Raw genomic sequence first — 19,278 nt, 5'->3', positions numbered from 1 at the left:
GCTCCAGGTCCATAGATTCACAGATTATAAAGCCACTGGTATCATCTAGTCTGACCTCCTGTATGATACAAGCCACAGGACTTCCCTAAATTAATTCCTGTTTGAATTGGAGCATATTTTTTAGATTAACAGCCAGTCTTGATTTAAAAATTGTCAATGATGGAGAATCCACTACCACCCTTGGTAAGTCGTTCCAATGGTTACTGACCCTCATTGTTAAAAATATAGATAATGCAGGTACAGGGTTGGCACAGGAACTCCACCCTCATTCCCACACTCCCCACTACAGCAGAAAGGGAATGTTCTCCGGTCTATTTCTAGGGCAGCACAACAACGCGGGCAGGAAGGATAGCTCAGTGGTTTGAGCATTAGCCTGTTTAAACCCAGAGTTGTGAGTTCAATCCTTGAGGGAGCCATTTAGGAATCTGGGGCAAAAATCTGTCTGGGGATTGGTCCTGCTTTGAGCAGGGGGGTTGGACTAGATGACCTACTGAGGTCCCTTCCAATGCTGATATTCTATGAATGTACTACCCCTTGCTTAGGGTTTGTGGCACAAGCATAATTTAGCTCACTGAACAGATAAAATATACCAATATAAAGCCTTCTATTGTTATATTGTAATATTTCTACCCCAACCAGAACTAGATAATGAGCATGGTGTGAAGATGTAACAGTTGGCTGGGGGTTGGTAGAAACTGATCTCTCTAAAACAAATCAACTGCTGCAGAAAATTATTAAACTTTTGCCTTGAACCTACAATGACCTTCATGCAGATGGACTCCTGTGCCCACACAGCTCAACTGACTCCATGCTGGCATGGAGGCCCAGCCATGCGGAGCTCACTGATGGACTGAGTCTTTGTCACTTGAATTCTCTTCTCTGGATTTCCAGACTTTAGTACTATTCCCTACAAATGTTATTTAATTAAAAATAAATTGATATTATAATACACAATAATTTTAGAGTCAGACCTTAATAAAATAAATAATAATAATAAAAGCAGAATTCATTTGTTGTAAGTGAAGAATTGGATTCACATGTAGAAATCTCATACATCTTTTCTCTATAGATGTCAATAATATATTGTGATATTTTGTTTTTCTACAATATACCTTTGTAGGTTTTATGTTTTTTTTATTATGCCAAAAATCTCTAAATTACATTCCTCTTGGATAAATGCTAGATAAAAGAGGCCCAATATTTTATTCTACACTTAACTGTCTCTTTGGTGCTCATTTTCATGGACTTTTTTCTAGCATGATTTGATATACTTAAAAACATTCCATCTTTTCTATGTGATTCATTATTCAATTCCTGTATTTTTTGTCTTTTGAAATAACATATAAAAAGCTTACTAAAAATAAATGGGGGGGGAAAGTGCATTTTTAACAGAATTCCTTCCTGTCTGTGTTCTTCAGTTTAGAACTTCTAAAAATTGGAGTCTTCCTAACATTTTAAGTAGCTGGATTTTTTTTTCAATGGCTTTCTCATCTGGTACAAAACAAATATATTTCTGTCAAAAAACCAAAACAAAAATAAAACCCCTCCTAAAAGAAACAACTCCCTTTTTACCTGGATTGCTTTCCCAGCTTAATATACTGTCTTAAACTTTGTCTTTTTGTGTTTGGAGAAACAGAATGTAAGATTTTAATGTAAAATCTCATTTATTGTCCTTTCATGCCCCTTGCCCAACTACATGAAAAACATTTTGTAATGAGTGGGGAAAACATGTATTTAAGTGTTCTGATTATCTGTAGGATGATTAAAGACAGAAAGATTTCACAAAAGGAATGTGCTTTCTAGTTCTGTGACTGTTAGAAGAAGAGACCAATCATTAGGGTTGGCCAGCAAACAAGAATTCCATTTAATGAAAAACCTTGAGGTTTCCACATTTGGTTCTGCTCCAATGTGGAATGAAACCAAAACTTTCAAAACTGAGCTAGAGACAGAGATACTAACTCTAGATTTGGGACATGTACTAACCACTGGGCTATAAGTGTCAGGACCTTGCTCTGCCCCAATGAATAGTTAATTATTTACACAAAGTGGAACAGCTCCAACAGGACCGAGCAACAGAAGCAAAGTCTGATTCTATAGCCCAGTACTTTAGGCGCTCCCTAGGAAGCAGGAAAGCCAAGTTCAAGTCTCTGCTATCCCAGATTTGGGCCAGGGGCTTGAACCTGGGTATTCCATATCCCACATGAGTTCCCCAAACACTGGGCTCCTGGCTAGTCTGGGTGGGTCTTGAGCTCTCTCTACCCCTCCCCAAAGAAATATAGAGCTGAGAATCTTTCTCAACAGAAGCTTTGCTGAAACTGATATGTTTCTGTTTCAGCATACTGGCATTTCCTGACAAAAAATATTTTGTTGGAAAATTCCTGACCAGCTCTACCAATCATGAACTCCATTCACAGTTCTCTTGTTTTACGTGCTAAGAGCCTGATGATGGCAGTTACTGTTAGAGATGAGTGAATAACTGATTTTTTGGTTCACAGGAATTTTTGGAAAAAATGAACAAAAAATTCATTTCAGGTAGAACTGAACAGTAAAATTGTGAAAATTTGGGTGAATTTAAAAAAATCAGTTTCAGATTAAACAAGGGCTTATTTAACAAAATGGCCAAACAAGGAAGGGATACTGCTGCTGCCCTCCCTATAACTTTAGCCCTGTGGTTAGGGCACAGGGGATGTGGGAGACCTAGATTCAATTCCCACTCTGGCTAATGTAGAGAGTGAATTTGAACAGGGGTCTCTCACCATCCAGATGACTGCCCAAGCCGCTGGAATATGGGATAGTCTGGTGTGGGTCTTCTCTCAGTCTCATCTGCTGAAGCTATTCCTTACTTCATGGCTAGTCAGTGAGTCTCCCATATCTTAGGTGAGTGCCCTAGCTACCAGGACAGTGTCCTTTTCACTCTCTCTACCCCTTATTCAGGGCAGGGACTTGAACCTGGCTCTCACACATTCCTGGGGCCCTAGCCACTGGGCTACTGTAGGGCTCACTCTCTGACCAGAAATTCCATCCATGATCTGAGAAACCTTCCCGATTGATCATTTCCGCAAAAAGTTTACATGAATCACCATTTTCCAATCAAAAATTGTTTAATTTAAAAATTCCTGACCAGCTCTGTCCCTATGCCTTTTATGCCTACCCATGTTACAGCAGCTTGGCTATAAAAAGAGGTAAGAGTGGCTCACTCCATATTATCCTGTTTTCTCTCTGTATGCAGCTCGGCTCATAGCAATGGCCCCACCTTAGATATAGCATAGGATAGTCCAAGGAAGAACATGCTACAGATTGAGAAGGGAAAAGTCTGCAACAAGCCATTAAATGGGACCTGATTGTTTACGTACGAGTGCATCCTCCTTCTTCAAAGTTATAAAACCCATGAGCACAGCGATCGCATTTCTTTCCTGCTACGCCAGGCTGGCAATGGCACTGTCCGTTCTCATCACAGTCGAAGGATTTGGAACCAAAAGAATTGCAGTTACAGGGAACACATCCTCTAGACGACTGTAGACCAAATGTTCCAGGCTGCCACATAAGACAGAGGAAGAGCATTTAGTATAGACAATGTCTATCCACAGAACAAAGAGTTGAACAGTAAAAGTGCTGGGGGCAGAGGGTTTATTTGAGTTCTTTCCTCCGCAACAGCAATAAGAATAATCTGAAATAAATTACAAATAAAGGGCCAGACCCTAAAGCCTGAGGACTTGATGTATCTTGCTGGCTCTGATCTGAGTAAGGACTTAAGGATTTGATCCAATGTTTATTATAATTAGGGCACTTTGTGTCGCTGTGTAAGCCTGCTGAATTTTCCTATGATGTCTGTTTCTGGAGCCTTCCTACACATGCAGAAATGGAAGGCAATCAGATTGCAAACAACCTCCCAAAGACATACTCATAAGGCATCCCTAAGTATAGCAATTTATTTCAACGGGGAGATTTTGAAGTCTGCTCTAAAAGATCACTTGTAGAACTTTGCCATTTAACCTGGCTGGAATGCCGGCTCCATCTTGCTGAACTGAATATTTGGATTGTGATATTATTGAAGGTTATAGTCATAAGCTAACTGAATAAATACAAATACTGACTTGTGCTTCAGCACAGTCTGCTATACGCTTTGTACATTATCATTATGATTTTTATTACATTTGTCTGATTTAAGGCCCATTCTTGCTCCCACAGAAGGGAAACAGGATGGAATGGGAGGATAGATTTCACCTCCTTGGGCCAGGGACCATTTCTCACACATTTGTCAAACTGTATATATGACTACAGCACTCTGTGAATAATGCATAGATATAACTTACAAAAAACAACTGAACCCTCTATTTTGCTGCCAAATGGGGGTGGGGGGATGAGGAAGAAGGAAGCATCAGGGTAAAATTCACAGGCCAAATTCAGCTATGGTATAAGCAAGTGCAACTTTATTTACTTCAATGTGAGTTGCATTCTTTTATTCTAGTTTTGAGTGTTGTCCAGTATTTTCAGGGCAATTAAATAGCTCTGACAGCTGAAGATAAAGCTATCCAATGAGCCTTTTGTTTCTCTTCTTTTTATTCTTTTACTTTTTCTGCAATAACCGCTACAGGGGCCTTCCAAAATCAAAACCTGAAGACAAAGATTCTGCAAAAGTTGAATATCAGTGGTTATAACACTAAGTAGCTTCCCCCCTTAACCCAATCTGTATAAGGTGAAAATACTTGTGAAGAAAGGAAGATAAGGCTTTAATATATATCACAATGGACAGATCTATACTGAGCTTTCGGCTGATAGGTTAAATTGCTGACACTGAATCAGCTGAACAGAAGTTCTATGGCAGCACAAAATTCTTTGTATTAAAATGATGAGTTCAATTTTTACATTAGGTATATATTTACTGTGAATATGACAGGGAAAACAAACTTTGCATATAGTGATTTTGTCATTAAAGTGCATGAGGCTGTAGAAGTGGAGTATTTTTGTTTAGCTGAGTTGATTTTCAGAGAATGTTAAACTCCAGAACACTGTGGATTTCATGTTATGGCACAACATTTAAGGAAAAATCCAGGTAGCTAGCTTGCTACATCTCAGTGAATGGAGACAGTGAAAAATTAGATATAAAAGAATTAAAACCATTAGTTAATATTATTTCACACTGACATTAAATTATGGAGAAAAGAGAAAAAATGTATTACTGTGTAACCTAGATTAATAGGGTTAGATCCTCAGCTGGTGTAAATCAGTGTAGGTTGGTTGAAGTCAATGAAGTTACAGCACCTGAGGCAAACTCTGTAACCCTCTGCTGTATGTGTGAAACCCCATTGTTTTCAATGAAATACCATGCTTGCAACTAAGGCCTGCGTACTGAAATCTGATCCAGGAAGGAGGAATCCTCAGATTCCACACTGCCAGAGGGATCACCGACATGGATCAGATTGCTGGAACAGGTCATCTGGGCAGAGGCCAACTGGAAGAATCATGTGAAAACTAATGAAGGATCATACATATAACAAGTAATTATCCAAATCTTCATTTCCAAATTCTATAGTGATATGCTACACTGGTATGTACCTTAGCATGATGAAACATAACAGAGAGAAAGGAATACCCAAACTCATGTAATTAAATTTCCAGGTCCAATTAAATCTACAGACCATCTTTAAAGATTTCTTTCATAAGAGGAAGAAATAGAATTCAAAAGAAGAAATGTGAATATGCAAAATCTCAGGACAGACATTCAGATTAATGCAGCGAAGTAAGCATAACCCAGCATGCAGCTCAGCTCTCAATGAAAGGTTTGATAGGATCTAATAAATTCTGTTTATCAGGGTGAAAAACAGTAATATTGGCTCACAGGCTAGAACTGCACAGCGTGAACGAAGGAAAGAAGGATCACCAGCATACTGTATTTTCTACAGTGATGAGTTTTGCAGAGTGAAAAGCACTCTGATAAATCATGCAGTCCCCCCCAGATTAATCCTCAATAAAATCTATTTATATACTTAAATTAATACTCTATTTTATAAGAATCACATTTAACAGGGAGCAAATTTCTCACTTCCAAGATCCTGGATAAAAAAAAAAGGAGTGTGCTGAATCTTTCTGAATATACTATTATGTTTTGTCCTTATGATGGATGTTTGTGTGTGTGTAATATATGTGCAAATAGTATGTATGTATATGGTTTGGGGTAACAAAATTATATCCTAAACACTTCCATTTAGGAACAGGGCATTATAATTACACCAGCTTCAAAAAAGGCTGCTTTGACTAGACATGAAAAATAACAAGACTCTCCTGATAATTGTTTTCAGTTTGGGAAATAGATTCCTCAAATAAGCACTTTAGCCAATAAAAGAAGTCAGCCCGAGTAGCTAGCATGTGAATTACTGAAAACTCAAAGTCTACTACATATGATGCTCCCGAATTCCTACATATGTTCATCATCACCAGGGTTAATCCTTCTCCTGGACTAAACTTCTTGGTATCTGGAATCAGTATAGATATAGAGTGAAATCCTGCCCAGATAAAGTCAGTGGCAACACTCCCATTGACTTCAATGGGGCCAGGATTTTACCCTTAATTTCTGTGTGTGTCACTATTGATTATGTTATCTCTAGACTTATTCTGGTATTTATGGTTTTGCCTATATTGTGCTTTGGGCTAGGTTCAATCCGGAAAGAGTGTAAATATTTTAGAAGTCTGCATTTGTACCATGTCATATTCCTAAACCTGTGGCTTCTTGATAAACTGTTAATTTAGCATAACACAGAATGGGTGTAAAACCCTCCAACCACTATTTGGGAGTCCCCATGCACAAACAAAAGCTGAAATCCAGCCCATGCATCACACAGGTTTTCTGATTACCAAAGCGACAGGCCTGTAAGCACCCCGGGGGCACCCGCTGGTACCAGTGAAGCCCCATCTCTGAGAAGGGACTTGGATTTGCTGAGTGGCCCGTCGATTTTCTTTCCGTTTATGCACCTGTCTGCTCTCACAGCGTTTACCCATGAATCCTGATTTGCAGATGCATCTCCCCGACATATCACAGCGCAGTGACATGGATCTTAAAGGACTGCAGCCACAGGGTATGCAGAATTGCTTTTCTGGGGCCCACAAATAGTTGGGCTTTAGGAGTGAAAGGCAAAAGATAGTTAGCCAACAAAGGCAGAGAAGTGATATGGAAAGATGTTGTCAAAAAAGTGCAGCATTAAACAAAGATTAGCCCTGCATCTACCATCTGATAATGTACTTATGAAACAAAATACACAAAACTTTGCATTTCATAATGGGAACTAAAATATAAACTCTATGGTTAGTATTAACTAGCTTTAATTATTGTATGTGCATATTGTACAGCAAAGGACAAATTCTTCCCTCTGTTACACCTGGTATGTTCCACTGATATCAGTGGGGCCCCCTTGACTAAAACCTTTGACTAATGTTGAAAATTGAAGTGGGGCATTTATGAAGGTCTTGATCCAGAAATCTACTTGAGTAAGTACACAGCTAAGTGTGGAAATAATCCATTCCATTTCCACAGAATTCCTCATGTGCTTTAAATTAGGCACCTGCTTAGGTGTTTAAACAGAGAGGGGCCAAAGCCAGGAGTTCTTACTCGGCAGTCTGTGGAGCTACAATATCTATGAAGCATTTCCTAGTGGTCTGAAGAACAAAACACTTTGAAAATCAAGGATTTGGGGACTGGGCTGTTGGGTGGGTCCATAAAAGAAACTGTCTTTTGCAGTGTTTTCCACTTTTGAATTAATGCACCAAGACAAAAGGCAGTTTTGCCATGAAAATCTTCACAATGCATAAAGCACAAAATTCAATGCAGAGATAAGCATTTGCTTTTTTGCAAATCAGCCAGTCTCTTTTGAGGCAGTAATTTTTTCCTCAGGGCTCTCATATGTATTACCTTTTTTCATATACATTAAGTATTGATATATAATTTTCAGGTGACTTAGATTAAAAAGGTATACATGTTCATTACACAGAAAGTGGCATATTCATTTAGTGCTGAGTTTTCCTCCAGAAAACTCCCAGAATACACACTGATCTCCTGCTATAGTGATAAAAGCATTTAACTTTTGTTTTTCTTTGCCTGGAACAATCCATCATATTTTTTAAGTGGAAAAGCACTTAGTCATGTCAAACAGTGGAGAAGAGTTACATGAAATCCCAGTTCTGATTACTCACCTTACACTCATCACAGCGACGCCCCACAACATTGGGCTTGCACTCACACTGCCCTGTCTGAGAGTTGCAGATCTCTGAGAATGAGCCATTGATGTTGCACTGACACGCTACAGGGAAACAGAGTTGTCACAATGCACTTTGTGAGGACATGAAATGCATAACAAGTGAAAGATTACACTCCAATTCCCTAACAGTTTTTTTAAGCCAAGCATTTACAGTATTAGACTTATAACTGGCAAGGTCCTGTGAGGTGCTGATCACCTTAGACTCTCACTGAAGACAAAGGCGATTCAGGGTACTCAAGTATCAGAGGGGTAGCCGTGTTAGTCTGGATCTGTAAAAGCAGCAAAGAATCCTGTGGCACCTTATAAACTAACAGACGTTTTGCAGCAAGAGCTTTCGTGGGTGAATACCCACTTCTTCGGATGCAAGCAGTATCAAGTATCAGAGGTTTTGCAGCATGAGCTGTCGTGGGTGAATACCCACTTCGTCATGCATCCGACGAAAGGGTATTCACCCACGACAGCTCATGCTCCAAAACGTCTGTTAGTCTATAAGGTGCCACAGGATTCAGGGTACTCAGCACATTATAGAATCAAACCCTATGTTAGGATTAGTGCACCTCTAATTGTACATTACAAAACTATATGCACACTGAGGAATTTTGCTTCGAAATAAACCAAATCATTTGCATGTCACCAGAATCCAAAAATAGAAGGAGAGCATACTGTTATGGACATGTTCATCTATAATCAAGGGTCTGAAACTTTTACTTCCTACTCTATAGATTATATGCTCAAAAGCTCATGGAAAGCTGAGGAATGAGGAAAAGAGATCTGCTGAAACTCACTGCTTTTAAAGAGCAGCCTGTCCACTGTACCATATCAGCAGGATGGTGGATGAGTAGCAATGGAAAGGTACAGGGTTGAGGTTTAGAGAGTAGCTTGTTGTAATGCCCAAAGATGAAACTGGAAATCATATGCTTCCATGCCTCCATCTCAGCAACAGGCAATGTAACTCAGGTAGGCCCCCTGCTGCCATTGCCTGGCCCCCATCCAACCCATGCCCAATCCCGCTTTGAAAGAGCTATGGAAAGGAGTTACTGCTTCTCAAGGCAGTATACTTTTGGATGCATTACATCCTAAGTTCTGATGCTCTGAGAGAGGAAGAACTTGATGCACAGCGAGGCTATTGTACCAACTCCTCCTCCCACTCCCTTTGATCATGCCTCTCAGTCACACAGACCAGAGAATATGATGGTGAGGAATGTGACCATATAGACACTTTTCACATCCCCCTTCCCCTCCATGAACAGGACCATTTGTCTCCCTTCTTCCCCAGGAGAGGAGTGCATATAGTCCTATACTTTTTATAGTGTAAATTCCCTCTGCCTATCAGGTCCCTGCTCCAGTATCTTTTGCCCCTGCCAGCTTCCCTGAATGCCTGTTTCTGCTCCTTTTCTCAACCCAACTTGACAATTTCATTTTAAGAAACACTTGTATTCCCAACAGTACACATTGTGATAACTATTAAAAAGTTAGCATCTCACATACTACCACATGGCATTTCAGATACTGCAGTTGTTCCTAGTCTATGTATGGGGAAATACTGCAGTCGTCTCACATGACTGTGTCAGATCTGCAGATAAATGCTGGCTCTTATACAGAATGGTATTTTCTGATTTTTTTGATGTGCTATGTGATGATTGTCACTTCATAACAAAAGACTGCGGATTTTATAACTTGTGAGTCTATTCATTGTCCCATTTTCCTAGGTCTTTAAATAAGCACTTCACATACTGGAATAAATACATACATAAATTAAAAACTGTACTATCCTAATGTCTTTTTTGTAACAAGCAAAGCTTGTTCATGTCTTCAGAATGCTTTAATCTACTTACATTTTGGGATATATTTAATATAATACAAATATTTAAAACCTCTTCTCCTGTAGATTATATCACTTGTCCCCACTTTTCCCTGATTTTTTTCCCTAGGTGCATCTTTGGCCCACTTCCCTCACCTTTGTATCCACCATTCCTCCTTATTGCCTCCCAGATTGTTTACTTTTAAGAAGTATCTACATTCCAAAAAGGATACATAATGATTATTATTACATACCTGCTTCAAAATAGCTTTCTAATTCTGAGGTCAACAGTGTAAGATGATACACTTGTAAACCTCCATTCTTAAAAGCATAACACAGGTTGTCAGCATGTAATACTATATATATATATATATAGTAAGTCTATTGAGGGCTTCATTGGATTTTTGTATGTCACACATTTCCAAATATGGTATCTCAAGAATTTAAGACAGAAATTAGACTTTTTACACAGATCAGGTTACGTTGTTAATATCATCATACTCAAAATTCCACACAGTGTCCTCCTACTTTGACTACAGATGAGCTCTTGAGAAGGAGTGTAATACAGTGGTTAGAGCAGAAGTTGGAAGTCAAGACTCTGGTTCTTTTTCCCAGCTCTGCCACTGGGCACGAGTAGGAGTAGCATGTATTTAGTAGTCTCCTCTGCTAAATTACAGATCCACACAATAAACTGTATTTATCTCACTTACATACTGCTCACTGATTCACCTCCACTGTTATTATCCAAAACTCTGAGCAACTTAAAAAAGTTGCCATTTAATAAAATAGCCTGTCAGGGAAATGTTTTGTTCTTTCCAGCAAATATGGAAATTTCCCCCCAAATTACATTGGTCAAAATCTACTATTCATATCATATACACAAACACTCACTCATCTATCTTTATCTACAGTATGGTACACACACATACACATCATTATGCAATTTTTCTCATCTCATCCAACTGTGATATTACCAGGATAATTGCTAGCTGTTTTCTCTGCCAGATTGTGCTGTTTCACACTACCATCACTAAAAACCAACCCAGAAGAATCAAATCAAATAGGCTTAGGACATTTGTTCAATATTCTTAGATTTGAATTTTTTTTAAAATACACTATGAAATTCAGAAATGTTGTGATAATATACAGCTGGGCCATCATTTGAAATGGCTAATGCAAATGACAAAAGAATTCTACTTAAGAAATAGCAGGAAACATTTCAAACAATAATCTCAGCGCAAAATTCATGCTTTGCAGTACTCTTGGATTTCGCTCTTTGATAAAAAGTGAAAATTGAAAACAACCAAGTAAAGTCATAGTCCCTCTGATATTGTAGCTGCAGGGCAAACTTCATGGAATGCTGCTAAAGAAATATAAAATCTTATGCAAAAAGAAAATCCACATGAAAGATGGAGAGAAAATAAAGGCAAGGTAACTGTGAACACAAGGATATGAATACATTGAAAGGCTCTACTGTCATCATAACTACCAAAGCAACAATTGTAATTCTGCATTAAAATGTATTTATAATACTTTTTATTTTTTATTATATGTTTTCATCATACTCCAGATACCTCCCCTTTGCAGCTGCCACTGTTGCAGAAATGTTCAAAGCTTCAGCCATGTCAATGTCTGAGGGAGGGCGAGGCAATACTGGGAACTGTGACTGCACCTGTAGTTTGATTTGTGAAATGCACTGCTTTTTATGTGACATTGTATACATAAAGTCTTAAATCATGTGACATCAAAACCATGAATTATTAACCAGTTCTGAGACCACTTGTGAATGCTGAATTTTTAGCACTGTCTAGGTGTAGAATATTTGGGAAACCCTTTTGTTAGTCATGTCACCACTTTGTGCCTCAGTTTCCCCATCTATAAAATCAGGAGAATGATACTGACCATCTTTGCAAAGCTCTTTGATGAGGAAAAGTGCTACATAGAAGCTAGATATTAGCATTATAATTTTGCATATACATACTGTGTATAGAGATAGGTATACATACATATCTGACCATATCTTTAGCTGTATACACACACAACATATTTTTATGCACCCATATGGCTTATGGACACACATGTATATCCACACAATGGAAAAACTTGATAAATTGTCAATAACAATGCTTTGAAATCCTTCATAAAAGTCACTCTATGCACAAAGAACAAAATGCTTTACAATAATTAATTCAACCCCTGATGGAGAGAAGTATTATAATTGCATACCAATTAAATATATTGCTAAATAAAGACCAACGTTTTCAAAAGAGGCCTCTCATTTGGGGTACAGGCAGTCCTTGGACTTGCGATACAGCTGGTTCCTGAAAATAGCATTGTAAGTCGAAATGTAGTAACTCAGAACCGCAATCCTCGCCATTGTGGGACCAAGTGTCGTAAAGTCAAAACCAAGTGACGTAAGTTGAATCAGGGTGTCAGTTCAGAAGCATCGTAAGTGCCATTCGTCGTAAATCAAACATCATAAAGTCGAGGACTCCCTGTACTTCCATTTTGGGATGTCCAACTTGAAATACAAGTGGTTTGATATTCAGGGGTACTGACCACAATCCTAATTTAATTCAAAGGGAGTTGGTGGTGCTCAGAACGTATGGGAGAGTGTCCTTAGAGTTGGGGTCCCAAACTAAGGTACCCAAATTTTAAAGACCACTTTTGAAACTGTCTCTCTAAATGACTTTCCCACTATCAAACTACAAGTCAGTATCAGATAAAACTACAAACCACAGTAGTGATGGCCCAAAGTTTCATATTCTAGCCAAATGCTCTAGAAACTGCAACCTATGCAGCATACTGCAGTAAAACAATTGCCTGAGTCTCTTCTAATTTACACTAGTTTTACACCGATGTAACTAAATTGGCCTCTGTGGCCTTCTGATTTATCCCAGTGAAAGGGGAGAATCAAGTCCTAAATGAAGTAAAATGTCCAACCAGTGGGCCTGAAAAACACATGGTCTTAATAGTAAATGGCAGTTGTGTTTACCGATTACTGTATCTCTTAAAACACCATTTTAAAAATGTAGCCCCTGCTGCAATACCAAACACACAGATTTATCCTTGTCACTATTCATGTGTAGCAGGATGCTTTTCAACAATTTCTACTTTCTATATACTCACTGATATCTCTCCTTCCATATATATAGATATAGATATATAGCATCATTTTTACTTATATAAATATATTGAATCACTCACATGCATGCCTCCCCCTCACACACACATATCTCAGGTACTCATTAGTTATGTGGATATGGAATATATCAGTTCTGTCAGGAGCAGCCAGAGTTCAGGACTTACATTGACAATTCTTTGGATCAAGAGCATCTCCAAAATATCCATCAGCGCACCTTTCACAGTATTGACCTGTTATACCAGGTTTACATATCAGGCAAGCTCCAGATAAGCTGTCACAGCTGCCAGGAACGGAGAAGTCAAGGTTGTCATTACACTGGCAGGGCCGGCATGATCCTCCTGGTATTAAAGGTTGTCCAAAATAGCCATCTGCGCACCTAAGACAAGAGATACTATCAATCAAGGTACTTACATAGTCCTGTTAGGAGAAATGTTTACAGTTTCGTTGTCTCACTAATCACTAAGGACGGTTTGATTTGCTTTCAAGTATTTGTTTTCTTTTAAGTGCCTTAAAAAAACAGCACTGTAGATACAGAACCAGCTGAAATCCTGCCAGCTCTGCTAGTAATTGGATTTCAGTGGGGGTGGGGGAATCTTGTCACTGGCACTGAAGACAAGACAAAAGCATAATAAGAAATCTGCCTATTACTCCAGAGGAATTCAGGTCCATGCTGGAAAGGCTTTGTACAGCACATCATGTGTAGCTATCCAAGTAGGCTGCTTTTCTGTACTCACTACTCAGGAAGACTGACAATTCCCCACCCCCACCTCAATCCCTAGCCATAAAATCTTTTTGGGGAAAACAAGTTCACCTGATAATAGAGCAGCAAATTTATTTGTTTTCCTAATAAAATAAAATAAAACAAAACAATAAACACCAAATCTGCTACATGGAACAATTTGTTTAATATTAGAGGGATGTATGTCTGTCACACAGAGGTCATGTAGAATGAACTCAGTAATGCAGGAACCACGTAGTTGTAGCTATGTAAGATATACTGCACATTGAAAATTTCAAAATAGGGATGTTAAAAAAGTCACCTATTTTTCAATTTACCGATCAGTTGCTTTCTATAGGTACCATGTAAAACATTACTGAATCTGAATGAACATTACTGCATGTTTTGAAAGTGTATCTTTACTGTTGCAGCCCATTTTCTATTTATATTCAGGTCTGCTCTCCCTTTCCATTGCATTTGCTCACACTTCATAGTAAGACCAACTTGTATAGGGAGAAGTAAAAGGAGGAATGTAAAAATCTCCTAGTTCAGGCTAATATTGTTGTTCATGTCATCTCATAAGAATTCAGACTAACATAAAGGAATGCTAAAACTCTACTAACTGCCATGTTATTTAAGCCAGTGTCTCCAACTAGCTGACAGCTCCATCTCATCACATACTGGGCAGGATACACGAGCAAGGATCTTGTGCATCATGCCTGGATATATCCATACATCTTCACTACACGTTCCCTCTCAGAACTTCAGGGGCAACTTCACTCATTTCCTTCAAATTCACCCTTTCTTTGCACTCAGCACATCCCATCAAGGTTTCTAGAGGGATCCTAACACTTTTATTGTAATACTGTCTTATGAAACGGTTATTAGTTTCAATACTAACAGAGCTCATAAAGTGCTGGATGATTGAGATTGGAGAGCAAATTCTATCTGGATCTGATCAAATATCTATCTGTAGCAGGATGCTATACAATTTAAATATATTTTTTCCTTTTCCCATCATATCTAAAATTGAAAACGATTACAGGCTAGATTATGTAAGCCTTACTCACACAAACAGTCCAAAAGGGACTATCCGTATAGGTCAGTGGTGGGCAACCTGAAGCCCATGGGCTGCATGTGGCCCGTCAGGGTAATACATGCATATATTATCTTGAACCATGAATACACTTTGAAAGTAGGGGGAAGCCTAGGGCAGTGGTTCCCAACTAGGAGTCCGGGGGCCCCTGGGGGGGCCGTGAGCAGCTTTCAGTGGGACCTCCAACCATGGCCAGTGTTAGACTTGCTGGGGTCCAGGACAGAAAGCCAAAGCCCCACAAGGTGGGCCCTGAGCCCTGCCACCCGGGGCTGAAGCCAAAGCCTAAACAACTGAGCTTCACAGGGGCCCTTGTGGCATGGGGCACCAAGCAATTGCCCTGCTTGCTACCCCTTAATGCCGGTCCTGGCTTTTATAAGCAGAAAACCAGTTGTTGTGGCACAGGTGGGCCATGAAGTTTTTATAGTATTGGGGGGGAGGGAGCTCAGAAAGAAAAAGGTTGAGAACCCCTGAACTAGGGTATCTTCAGCATAGAACTAAGGTGTTTTCCCCCTCCCCAACAGTTGCAGGTGACCATTAAAATAATCCACTTTCACTAATCCTGTATGTGCTTTCACTTCAGCTATTCTCATCTGATTCAGTGTGCTATGTGCCTTTGGGAAGGCTCATGTAAATGAAGAGCAAAACTTTGTGTGACATGGAAAGTAAACTTCCTGCATTAAGGGGAAAAAATCTTATAAAATGCTGATTAATGACTAAGAGCTTTATGGATAGAGTGAGAGAAAGAATTGTTGTAATACTCTTTCAGTATTTTTCTTCTTTCCATTCCACTCACTTTTCTGCACCCTCCACTTAATATGTATCCTGTGACTGACATCAAGACCAAAATGCTAGTGTACCAAGCTTGCGTCCTCAGCACTCTCATGTATGGTGAGAAAATTTGGACAACATATGCTCATCAGGAAAAAAGGTTGAACAGTTTCCACCTACGCTGTTTACACCACATACTCAACACCAAATGGCAAGATAAAGTCACCAACACACAGGTTTTCAAAGGGCAAATTTACCAACTGTGACAGCCCTGCTCAAGCAAAGACTATTGCGTTGGCTGGGCCATCTGAGTAGGTTGGAAGAGGGATACATACCCAAGGACATGTTACAGGGAGCTATCAGAGGGAACAAGAACAACAGGATGTCCCAAGCTTCGCTATAAAGACACATGCAAGAGAGATATGAAGGAATTTGGAACTGATGCTGATCAATGGGAAATCTTGGCATGTGATTGTCATAAACATACAACTAAGGGTAGCATAAAATCCCTCTTTATCCTGTAAAGGGTTAATTCCACTTTTACCTGTAAAGGGTTAAGAAGTTCAGATAACTTGGGGGCACCTGACCAAAAGGACCAATAAGGGGAGAAGATACTTTCAAATTTGTGGGGGAAGGTTTTTTTTGTCTGTGTCTCTTGGAGCCAGCCAGGAAACAGGGCAGGGGAAAATACATATCCTTAGCTATATCTGAACTAAGCATCTAGTTTTCTAGAAATAGTAAGTAATAGCCTAAAAGAAATGTGTTAGATTACCTTTTGTTTTAGCTTGTGAATTTCCCTGTACTAAGAGGGAGGTTTATCCCTGTTTTTGTGACTTTAAAGTTTTGCCTAGAGGGGAAATCCTCTGTGTTTTTGAGTCTTTTGTTATTCTGTAAAGTACTTACCATCCTGATTTTACAGAGGTGATTCTTTTACTTTTTCTTTAATTAAAATTCTTCTTTTAAGAACCCAATTGATTTTTCATTATTCTTAAGATCCAAGGGTTTGGGTCTGTGTTCACCTGTACCAATTGGTGAGGATATTATTCTCAAGCCTCCCCAGGAAAGGGGATGTAGGAGCTTGGGGGAATATTTGGGGAAGGTAGGGCTCCAAGTGGCCCTCCTTGAATGTTTGGTTAAATCACTTGGTGGTGGCAGCAATACTAAGGCAAGGAAGGAATTTGTGCCTTGGGGAAGATTTAACCTAAGCTGGTAAAAATAAGCTTAGGGGGTTTTTCATGTGGGTCCCCACCTCTGTACCCCAGAGTTCAGAGTAGGGAAGGAACCCTGACAGTGATCGTAACAAGTGGCGCCATCGTCTCCATCGGGGTATCAAAGTCCATGACAGGAGCTGTCTCCTACAGCATGAGGGGAAAAGAGCCCATGGGAAGCAAGCAGCTCTCAACTAAGATACATACATTTGCAATAACTGCCAAAGATCATGCAAATTTCAGATTGGCCTATTCAGTCACAAGACATTGCAAACTATCTACATCATAGGCTGCAATTCCCACCGTCTCTCGCAGACGAAAGGATGCCAACACAACCACAAAGTCACTGGCATCCTCTGTATCTATCTGGCACATATAGCCAGTGGTAGCTGCATAGTTTTTGCAGCCCTAGGCAATCTGGAAAATATATAACTCCTGCTCTCACCACCTGTAGGTTGCGCTCACACAAGGAGCCACAGAACACCAGATTTTGCTTCTCATATAAAGAGGCCTGCTCATGGATTATGGTACTACTCAACACTGGAGAAGCATGCAGAATCAAATTCATGCTAAATCTTTTACTGCTCCAGTTACTTGGTTATTGCCTCTTCCAACTATATGGTTGAGCTTGACCTAGGTAGCAATTATTAACTAATTTCCGACCAACAGAAAAATTACTTTGATCCAAGAACCCCTATAAACTGTTAAAAATTGTTTAGGTTGCAAAGCTAAAGTTAGGAAAATACTAGATTCATGGTTGCCTGTGCAACCTTAATTTGGTTCTCTTATGCTTCCAACCTAATCACTCAATAAAGCAATGGTGCCATGGGAAAAATAGCATGTGATCATGTGATTAACCATCATAACGAATATGCACAGAGTGGCTAAATCCTAACTTTTGAGAGCCTGGCTTTGCAACCTAAACAATATTCTTTTAACATAGGTGTGTTTTTTTGTTTTTGTTTGTATTTTTAAAAGAACAAAGGTAAAAAACACATTCTATTTTGTATCACTATAGTAACCCCCCCCATCAAACATCATCATCAGGGTTTGATCCCTGAGCAGTCAGCGTTGTTGCAGAGATTGCTACTGCTTGAGCCTTTGTTAGCTGGCAGCAAGAAAAAGCTGTTATCACAGAGAAGGAACAGGCTGCTGGCACTATGTGCTTGGTCCAGGAGGTGGTCGGGGGGAGCCCAGCCCTTCTTTCTCTTCCCCGCCTTGTGAGATCGGAGGCTCCTTCCCCATGTGATGCTCCCAGAGGGGAGGCTGGATGGCTGAAACTACATGCTGGGTGCAGGGAGTTATGGGGAAGATCGACTTGGCTTTCTTCTGCCTCCCTCCCCAACAAGTCAGGGGAGCTCCTGCTCTATGTCATGCCCCCAGAGGGGAGTAGGTGAATTGTGACTTGGGCCATGTATTGGGTTGAGATGGGTTATGGGGGGTCTTGGCTTGGCTCTCTCTCGCTCCTCTGAGAGTTGGGAGAGCTCCGACCCTATACCACACCCCTGAGGAAGGAGAAAATGGAAGTCTGGGGAAGAAGGATTATTAGGGGAATTTAGCCTTGCTGTCTCCCCCACATCCCCCACTTACAGCTGGTCTGGCAGCTCCCAAGCATTCCCAGAGCAGTTTTGGTAGTGACACAGGCCAGACTTTTCAGTGTTCAGTGATTTTGACAGGCTACCAAAATTTTCCCGACAAGCCCAGAACTGACAGTGAGAACTGACAGTCATTTCTGATACTTTGCTATTCAGTTAAATCTGAATTCAATTTCATAGGACAAATAAAAGGCACTTCAGAAGCTGGGGGGGAAAGGGGGCAGGGGGAGGAGCTTTTCCCAGCTGAATATAAGACCTGCTGTAAACAATGAAGGCATTGATGTTTCACAATGAAAAAGTCCCAGGAATCCTTTATAATGGAGAGTATTATGGATCCTAAATAAAGGAGTCCTGACCAGATCCCCCTACAACAGGCAAAAGCAGGTTTGTGGGCAGCTGTAGGAATGAAAAGGTGTGAGGCTGTTGTTTTGAGAGAGAACTGTATATAAGATACTTCATAGAATCTCAGGGTTGGAAGGGACCTCAGGAGGTCATCTAGTCCAACCCCCTGCTCAAAGCAGGACCAAACCCAACTAAATCATCCCAGCCAGGGCTTTGTCAAGCCTGACATTAAAAACCTCTAAGGAAGGAGATTCCACCACCTCCCTAGGTAACCCATTCCAGTGCTTCACCACCCTACTAGTGAAAAAGTTTTTCCTAATATCCAACATAAACCTCCCCCTCTGCAACTTGAGACC

The 19,278-nt window shown here is 40.0% G+C and overlaps 1 protein-coding gene across 1 annotated transcript in view; it reads right to left on the bottom strand.

Annotated features, from left to right (window-relative positions):
* The window catches only part of LAMA2 (laminin subunit alpha 2), a 407,250-nt gene that overhangs the window by 151,051 nt on the left and 236,921 nt on the right, over positions 1-19,278 (bottom strand). The window contains exons 20-22 of the mRNA XM_045010304.1: positions 13,360-13,571; positions 8,185-8,291; positions 3,354-3,534 (exon numbers count right to left, since the gene is read on the bottom strand). Of these exons, the coding sequence (XP_044866239.1) occupies positions 3,354-3,534; positions 8,185-8,291; positions 13,360-13,571 (500 nt within the window). The remainder of the gene's footprint in view (positions 1-3,353; positions 3,535-8,184; positions 8,292-13,359; positions 13,572-19,278) is intronic.

The sequence above is a fragment of the Mauremys mutica genome, chromosome 3 (genome assembly GCF_020497125.1).
Source record: "Mauremys mutica isolate MM-2020 ecotype Southern chromosome 3, ASM2049712v1, whole genome shotgun sequence".
Taxonomy (NCBI): domain Eukaryota; kingdom Metazoa; phylum Chordata; order Testudines; family Geoemydidae; genus Mauremys; species Mauremys mutica.
The sequence above is the reverse complement of the archived record's forward strand: the minus strand, read 5'-3'. Positions and strand labels throughout refer to the sequence as shown.